Source organism: Rhagoletis pomonella, unplaced genomic scaffold (assembly GCF_013731165.1).
Source record: "Rhagoletis pomonella isolate Grant_MI unplaced genomic scaffold, Rhpom_1.0 Rhpom_scaffold_00007, whole genome shotgun sequence".
Taxonomy (NCBI): Eukaryota; Metazoa; Arthropoda; class Insecta; order Diptera; family Tephritidae; genus Rhagoletis; species Rhagoletis pomonella.
The window spans coordinates 23,467,865-23,477,170 of record NW_023458561.1 but is presented as its reverse complement, the minus strand read 5'-3'; the positions used below and the strand labels follow the sequence as shown (position 1 = coordinate 23,477,170).

At 35.3% G+C, this 9,306-nt stretch overlaps 1 protein-coding gene across 1 annotated transcript in view; it reads right to left on the bottom strand.

The window, feature by feature from the left end:
- Positions 1 to 3,875: 3,875 nt before the first annotated feature.
- Positions 3,876 to 9,306, bottom strand: part of LOC118743737 (23 kDa integral membrane protein-like) — a 6,591-nt gene continuing 1,160 nt past the window's right edge. The window contains exons 2-4 of the mRNA XM_036476500.1: positions 4,552 to 4,743; positions 4,310 to 4,474; positions 3,876 to 4,240 (exon numbers count right to left, since the gene is read on the bottom strand). Of these exons, the coding sequence (XP_036332393.1) occupies positions 3,956 to 4,240; positions 4,310 to 4,474; positions 4,552 to 4,743 (642 nt within the window). The 3' untranslated portion in view covers positions 3,876 to 3,955. The remainder of the gene's footprint in view (positions 4,241 to 4,309; positions 4,475 to 4,551; positions 4,744 to 9,306) is intronic.

The window sequence follows — 9,306 nt, the reverse complement described above, 5'->3', positions numbered from 1 at the left end:
GTCAAAATCCACTTCTGTTTTTTGCAACGTCACGCCAGCGCGTAAGTTTACTAATATCTTTAAATTGCTACTACCCACTGTTGTAATTTTTTTAAATGCTAAGAAAATCTAGAAAACAACTTTTTAAAATTTTGAATTTTTCAATTCATTTTTTTAACACTTTGTCATATGAGCGTCACGTAATGCTAATTTGGAAATACCCATATGTACATGATAAGCGAGTGCGTTTTTCCCGATATCAAACGATAAAGCGCTTACCGATATATAATGGGCTGTGCCACTCCCATTTTGTTGTAGTATTAAATAAGCGTCCTTAGTTGTTGAAATATCAGAGCTTGTGTATTTCTCAAATTTACCGAGATGTGAGAAATGGACATAGTTTTAATCCGATTGCCAAAATTTTCAATATATCCATTTTTTGTACCAAGGGCAATAACTGTACCGAGAAATTGATAGATCGGTTAACAAGATACTCATCAGTGATCGAACTTGAAAAAAAAATTTGTGTTGTAGAATCTGGAAAAAAATGTGGTAGATTTCAAAAAAATATGGTAGATCTCAGGTTTCGATCAAACTTTGTACAAAAATTAAAAAATTCTGCGAGGTTTCACCTAAACTGCAAACCTTTTAATTAGAATTAAAAACAAAAAATTAATTTTAGTATAATATAGTGCAAGATTGAAGTTGCTAAAAATTGCGTTGAGTTTTGACAATTTTTTTCCTTGACAATGTAAAGCAGTTCCTTCCATGTCAAGATATTTTTCGAACATATTTTGAGAGATTTCTGCAACCTTGTGGAGTGCTGCCAGATTTTTTTTACCACATCACGATGTAGCGAACAAATGTGGCACGTTCCAGAAACCGCTACTTGGGATTTGCCGATTTTGACAATTCTCAAGCAAAAGTAAACGAAGCTTTAGAAACTTTAGATGCACTGAAATTTGCTAATACTAATAAAATCGCAATTTTTTTAACATTTTCGCTATTAATTCTTTTTTATAAATCATATATTTTGCAATTTTACACAATAAAACCACGTTTCCTGTCGAAAAATTAAATATTGATAAAACTTACTATTTTACGGTTTATTTTATCCTCCCATTCTGCCTGTTGTTAGAGTTGGACAATTTTTGCTCTTAAAGTTAAGAAAATTATGTCGAGCAAAAATAAAACTACTCAAAAACGCGAATATGTGGTAGATTTCAGACCTTGTGTGGTAGATGTGGTAGATGCTCAAAAAAGTGGCAGATCTACCACAATGTGGTAGAAGTCCGATCACTGATACTCATAATTAGGCGGTGACATTTTTAGAAAGTGCATAGACAAATCCGTCCTGTCCAACTTGATGAAAGCTGAAGTCGGTTTTGTCCATAGGTGGTCCGGAAACTCCTACAGATGTTGCGTTATTGTAGGCGTTTCCATTTGCGTTTAACGACTTTTTGCTCAGATGAAAGCCAATAAAATTCTCCATAAACCTTGTATAAATACATCGCTTTCCGATAGGACTTATAGTTTCTGACAAATTAATTAATCAGCCCAGTTTTTTTTTAACGAAAAAATTAAAAAAAATCAAACTTTAACAGAAGTAAAAATTAAACAAATTACAGGTTATGCGCAAATTTTTATACCCGAGCGCACTTGTGCACAAGGGTATATTAATTTTGTTCACATAACGGTTGTTTGTAACAGCCAAACCGAATCGAGATAGATATAGACAAATGTATACATAAATGCTCAGAATGAATAGAGAAGTCGATTAAGCCATGTCTGTCTGTCCGTCCGTCCGTGTACACGATAACTCGGGCAAAAATTGAGATATCTCAACGAAATTTGGTACGTCGGTTTAAATTAATCCAAGGTAGGTTGGTATTGAAAATGGGCGAAATCGGACTGTAACCACGCCCACTTCCCATATAACGGTAATTTTCAGAAATACGAAAACTGCGATATTTTAGTAACTACTGAAGATAATTAACTCAAAATTATTATTTACAATAATTTTCAGACGAAAAATAAGAATATTATATATTTTTGGAAAATGGGCGTAGCCACGCCCACTTATGGTTACATGTGTATATCTTCACGCTTTTCTGCTCATATTTCATACAATAAATATTTACTTCATCAGTAACTTGAGTTTTTTCTAAAGAACAGGACAAGAACAGAACAAATGCAAAAATTTGGCACAGAACCTGTTATTTTTAAAATTTTTCTTCTGTTAAAGTTTGATTTTTTTAATTTTTTCATTAAAGAATAAAAAAAAACTGGAATGATTAATTAATTTGTCAGAAACTATCAGCTCTATCGGAAAGTGATGTATACATGGTTTATGGAGAATTTTATTAGCTTTTATTTGACTTATCTCCGTTATGATTGTTAAATTGGTTCGTAAGCTATTCTTGGTTAAGTGGAACCACTCAAATTAACTCGATTTTCGGAATCACCGAACAATTCTATATAGAAATTAGATAGCGGCGTCTGGAGAACAAAAACCAAACTAAAATTTGTGATCCAGTGTAATTAATAAGAGTGAAACAATTTCATTCTTCACATTAAAATTTAAAGTATGTATACTATTTCTAGTAAAAGTTTTTGTTCATATTTAAATTGCACTGCCTTTGATTTTTAGTAATTTGATGTGGGGTCCAATAAAATGAAAGGTGTTTAGTAAGGGTTCCATCATCTTAAAAGTTTAAGAACCCCTGATATAAAGTGTAGAGTTGTACATCGAGAGAGGACTTTACTCCTTAATTGCCTACTCAGTCCAAAGAAGCACTATTCGGCAAGAGTGTTTCTGCGTTGAATTTCGATGCTGACATTATTATCGGTGTTAATGCTGGTTCCCAAGTAATCGAAATTCTCTCACTTCTCGAAATTATAACTGTCAACAGTGACGTGGGTGCCAAGGCGTGAATGCGCTGGCTGTTTGTTCGATGCAAGTAGATAGCTTGTCTTGTCCTCGTTGACCACCAGACCTATTGTTGCCGGTGATGTCGAAAAATTGTTCCTGAGCGGTTCAGTTCTGCAGCTCTTATTATCTTCTCAAACATCAGACAGTTGCGCCGAAGATGCCTTCCTTGCCAACCTTGGGACTGAAATCGCACGATCGGTCGATGTCGGGTCATGGGCGTATTTCGTGGATGGCGAGATGTCAGCTTTCGTCCTTACGAGGACATCAACGAGTCGGACAGAGGCACCTTCCCCATTAAGGGTCCGGACATTCCAAGTGCTTGCCCTCAAACCGTAGTCCCTTAAAACGTTTGCCGTGGTCGTCATCAAATGGGGGACAGGGTCTCATACGAGCTTTGTTCTCTTTTTATTGGAGCCTGGTTTACGTGGCGCGTTCCAAACCCAGCGCACAACCCCTTGCTGGGGCGAAAAACGGTGTTAGGATTTTTTTTTTTCAATTCATATATTTCCCGGGATCAAACCTAGGCCCAACGGAGTAGTAGTACGCATGCCCTACTACTCTGTCACAGCGGCCAGAAAGATGTATTATCATGTGTAAAATGTTTGAGGAAGCATAAAAAAAAAATTGGCACAAGTGCAGCTCAGGCCTCTGGATTCCATTTATTTCTAACGATATGTATTTTCATTGGATCATCATTATCCGTAGGAATGCACGGCATTTTATAGATCATATCGGGGAAAGTTCCACAGAGTTCAAATAACACTTCCCTGTCGGAATCACGTTAAATTTTAATATAGGGCAGCGAAAAATTAAACTTATTTTTAGGAGAATTTATGCTGGTTGTAAAGCAGGCAAAGTCTTTTACCGCATACAGTGACCAAGAAGACATTATTTCGTCAGTATAGAATTTCCATTTAGGAATTTTATTTTCAATAAACTAAACTTTTGAGAATGTTATCTGACAATGACGATGGCCATCTTAGCTTAGCCAAATTAAAAAAGAATTGCAATCTCCTGACTGTTAACGATTAACTCAAATTTACACTAAGCCCCATTTGGCCTATTCGAATTCAATGATTTTCGTATGTATACGGCAACACTGCATGCTGATACCAAAGCCAAAAATTCGATGACAATCACCACAATGCCACCAAATCGTACATATTTCAAATTATCATCCCAGAAATTGTAAAATGCCGTTTTGCAACCTTCTTTGGTAGTGTAAATAGACGATGGACATGAGGCGGTTGTTTCAGAAAAGCCACAGCAAGAAGGAGGCACGCCTGTGCTGTTATAATCTTTGTAATCAGTGTAGCCACAGCAGTTGAACTATTTGGGGAAAGTAAAAAAAAATTAAGAATTCAGCAGCCATTTCTTAACTCATTTATCGGTACTTACCGTGATTTGGATTAAATTCATTGAATTATCAGTTTGATCGTCTCTGTCCTCAAATGCATCGTAAACAATGGAGTCCATAGTTTTGAGAAACTGATCTTTTCTCACGAAAACCCAAACAACGAGCGCGATTTGCAGACCCAATAGGATGAGCATAAAAACTGCATACTAGATGAAAATAATAAAAACGAAATTGGGCGATTTTTAAACATGAATTTTGCTCATTTTGAGGCGCTCGCACTTACTATTAGAACACAACAATTGATCTCCTTGATCGCACCACAGCAGGCCATAAATGACACAATGAATATCAATGCACCCAGCACTATGATCAATATTGGTATGACATCAACGTTTTCAATAATTTTGGACGACTTCACTTCTCCTAGGCCATCCAGCATGAGACTGCCAAGAACGATGAGAAGAATGCCAACGAGCTGGAATTTTTATTGCGGTTAGAAGTAAAATAGTGGAAGCCAATTTCGATTATGTTCATAAATATAGTAAAAAGTACATAGTCTGCAAAAAAACACTTTTCTTCATACCTACAACCTACCTACTTAGTCGTTTTTTAAACATTTTTTTTTCTTAATGTTGGTTCAATGATGGACAGAGAGGATGAATGTACAACCTTATCTTGATTGGCCGTTATTGTGAAGCATTTTTTGTTACATATGGGTGTTTCCATCGGAAGGTCCACCACGACAAAAAAAATAAAAGTTTTATATCTAACGTATTTACGGGCCGATTTGTCTGCTTTTTAAAATATATACTGGCTATGTAAGTAGAATCATGTTTGCATAAAATGGTCTTCCTAGGTGGTGCCAAGGTCGAGATATTTCGAAAAACCGTATTTGTGGTCCGATTTGGTTCGAATTTGGCGTATGTGGTTGAAACATAATAAATCATAGATTTCCAATAAATTGACCCTGAATTGGCGCTGAAGTCAAAATATAAAGTATATTCTACATAAAATACATGTTTTATTTGCGTTGAAAATTCATTTAAAAGCAATATTAACAAAAATATAACGATGGAAATTTATGTCACGTCACGCCACGTCACGTCACGTTTCACACTTGGGGTTGTAAAAGAAAATTTAAACAATTTGCATTACTTCAAAAAACTCTAAAAACAACTAGAATAGCTCCAAATCATATCAAAATAAGTTTCATCAAAATAGCCATCCACAATTCGCAGAGTTTTGCGATTTTGCAAGAAAAGAAAAAATCAACTTCCATTTTTTGTCACGTAACGACACTCTCTTTAAATGCTTATACTTCAGGACCAAGCAGTTCGATTGATTTCATTTTTCGGTTAAATATAGAGCTAATTATGTGCTATACAATGGCCCAAAAAAACTAAAGAAAACAAATGGTATTCCTTTTTTGTGTCACATTGAAATCGTACGACTGTCACGTGCGCCACCATGGGAATGCCCATATAGCAATACATATCTGAAGCTGGGATCACACGATTTGTACATTTGGCAAAAAATTTGTCAAATTCATAGACAAATCATGTGAACGCTAAATTACATTTGTCATTTATCAGAGAAGCCAAATATTTGCCTTCTGTTGGCAAATGAAAAACAACCCTGGTGGCCAAATCGTGTGAACACAATGCTGCTACAAAAGCCAAATAAAAATTAAGCAAATGACCAAATATCTGATTTGCCACTTGATGACAAATGCCAGTGACAAATATACAAATATTGTTGAGCGGTATTGCCATTTCGTGCTTGTGAACCCTTGTATTTTCCAATTTTGGAAAAATTTTAATATTTAATATAATATTCGTATCCGACAACTACCGAAAAATATCACGTTATTTGAAAACAATAATTTTAAAATATTTGCTCAAACTGAACATTTCAAAACATGTACATATACGTATTCGACAGTAGCTGAGTGTGCAGAGAAGCGTGCGACTATTTTTAAGCTTTCATGAGGTTCCAGGTTCTTATGCCGGCAGACGAACATATTAAAAAGTATTTATAAAAGTATAATTAATTTCTGAGTATAATTAACTATGAAAAAGCATATGTGAAGTTCAGAATGAGAAATTTCAGAAAACCAACCGGAAAAGTATTTGTTTCACAACCCTTCGTGGCACTTTACTATTCACCTTTCTTTCAGTTTTCGGATCTCTTTCCGCAGTTTTTGCTGGCTATACACATATTCATACATGCATATCGTCGTATTAAGTACAAAACCGTGTATCGTCATTCTGCAAAATCGCGTAACTGACATTTGCTGCCAAAAATTGGATTTGGTTACAGAAGCTGTTGGCTAAATCCTTATCCATTCGTCCTGAAATATACTATCTAGAAATGCTATTGCTTTATAAAAAAGAGAACCATTTTGAAATATGAGTGTTTTTACTCTCTAGAAAATAATTTTTGCAACCTGACATACGCGGTTTTGCCTTTTTGTTGATACGCGGTTTTGTACTTTAAACGGCGATATACAGATTATTAAAGACGATCTAAATTACACTGTGTGACAAAAAAAATTTATATAGTTTTTTCGAGGTTCACACTTGTTGTAGGTCTATTCAAGCAGTAAAATCTGCATTCTCAGAATTTTAAATACACCCTCAAAATATGGACTTATGGTCAAAAACCGCGTTTTTCAAAGGGTGACGCACAGGTATACTTGCTCGCAACTTTATTTCTGTTTACCCGGTGAAAAATACGTATATATGTATGTGATTCAAGATAAGACATTTCGCTTTGCTCAAGAAATGGCAAAGGAATCAGTGATCGGACTTAAAAAAATTTGTGTGGTAGAATCTGGAAAAAAATGTGGTAGACTTCAAAAAAATGTGGTATATCTCAGGTTTTGGATCAAACTTTGTACAAAAATTAAAAAAAATCTGCAAGGTTCCACCTAAATTGCAAACATTTTAATTAGAATCTAAAACAAAATTAATTTTAGTTTAATAAAGTGCAAGATTGAAGTTGATAAAAATTGCGTTGAGTTTTGGCAATTTTTTTCCTTGACAGTTTCAAACATATTTTGAGAGATTTCTGGAACCTTGCGGAGTGCTGCCAGCTTTTCTTTTTATCACATCACGATGTAGCGAACAAATGTGGCTTGCTACTTGGGATTTGCCGATTTTGACAATTCTCAAGTAAAAGTAAACAACGCTTTAGAAATTTTAGATGCACTGAAATTTGCTAATCCTTTCACAAAAATCGCCGGTTTTATCATTTTCGCTATTAATTCTTTTTATAAATCATATATTTTGCAATTTAACACAATAAAACCACGTTTGATGTCGAAAAATTGAATATTGAGAAAATTTAATATTTTAGAGTATATTTTATCCTCCCATTCTGCTTGTTGTTAGTGTTTAGTGTTGGACAATTTTTGCTCTTAAGATTAAGAAAATTATGTTGAGCAAAAATAAAACTACTCAAAAACGCGAATATGTGGTAGATTTCATACATACATAGGGTGGCCATTCTCAAGACAAATTAACCATATATAAATGGTTGTAAACAACGAAATGTTTTCTCTTAAATGGCATATGTAAGTATTTTTCATCGGACAAACAGAAATAAAGTTACGAGCAAGTATATGCTTCAACCTATGAAAAACGCGTTTTTTTAGCCCAGATTTTGAGGGTGTATTCAAAATTCTGAGTACCTGTGCGTATATATTATTTTTGTTTATTTCATTTCAAATCTCACGAAATCATAAATGCAAAAGTATGGTTGACAGTATGGATCAGCTGTTTAAGTATTTATGACCAAATGGTTAAATCGTGTGAATGAATGTGGACAATATTTGTCACTTTACTGCCGTGCGCAAATGTGTGCCAAATCATTTGGATCTTTGACAGCCAAATCGTCTGATCGCAAAATAAATCATTTGTACAACGCTATCCAAATGCGCAAATGTGGACAAATCTAAATTTGGCATTTTGTGTACAAATGTACAAATCGTGTGATCCCTGCTTGAGAGACGATATTAAACTACACATAACAAAACAAAAACCGCAGCATCGAAAATCAAATGCTCAGTGTGTGTACGGTAATGGTAGATCGGTTGAGACCATCTGCATGCAACCAAAAAGTGGATTGAGGAAGCTCTCCCACGTAGTTAGGACATTCGCTTTGCTTTTTCTGTACTAGAAAGGGAGGGTCAATTGTTTAGAGACGGGGAATTTCTCTCAAAGTTATTAACTGTTTGAGTGTATAATTTTCCATAGAATCCTCGTCTGGTTGCATGTACCAGAGAATAACACTCTAGTAAGGAAACTGGAGCGGCTGCAACAAGACGGCCGTACTTGAATTAATGGGACAATTTAAGCCACTCTTGCTCGTCGACATTTCAGTTAAGACTACAGCAGGAACTGTGGTAAGAATTAGGAACACAGTTTCGATAACACAGGTTACTGAATTGGAAGACTGGCGCTAATCCCTTCATTGTCTATTCACATTGCCTCAATGGTTGAGTGGTTGAGAAGGAAGGAAGCAGTACCAGTATACCTGACCTCTTTTTCGGTTGCGTCAAAATATTTCCCACTTAGCCTTATATATTCGTCCGGACACAGTAATATACCTAGAAACTGCGTTGAGGATAAGTTACTTAGGAAGCGTACCCACGAGTATATCGCATCAAGAAATGAGCGGATTGGAGACCCTGTGATTTTATGCGGACTACCCTGGGGCAGATATGCCGCACGTCAGCTCCGCCAGCGCTAGGTGAAATTGGATATGTAGGTGTTTTGATAATCGAAAAAAATTAGCTTCGAAATTGGTAACCGGTACAAAAAACCGATTTCAATTTTGAATTAGCCAAAATAAAAAAAATCGCTATGACCACCTCGCTTTTCTAGAAATTGGCAACCAACACTAAAAACCCGGGTTTTTCAAAAATTGGTTGCCGGTAGCAAAAATAACCCAGTTCAATTTTGAAATAACCGTGCAGAACTCCTTATAAGAGTAAAATTTCAGCAAATTACGAAAAATGTTTGTATGTTTTTTTTTT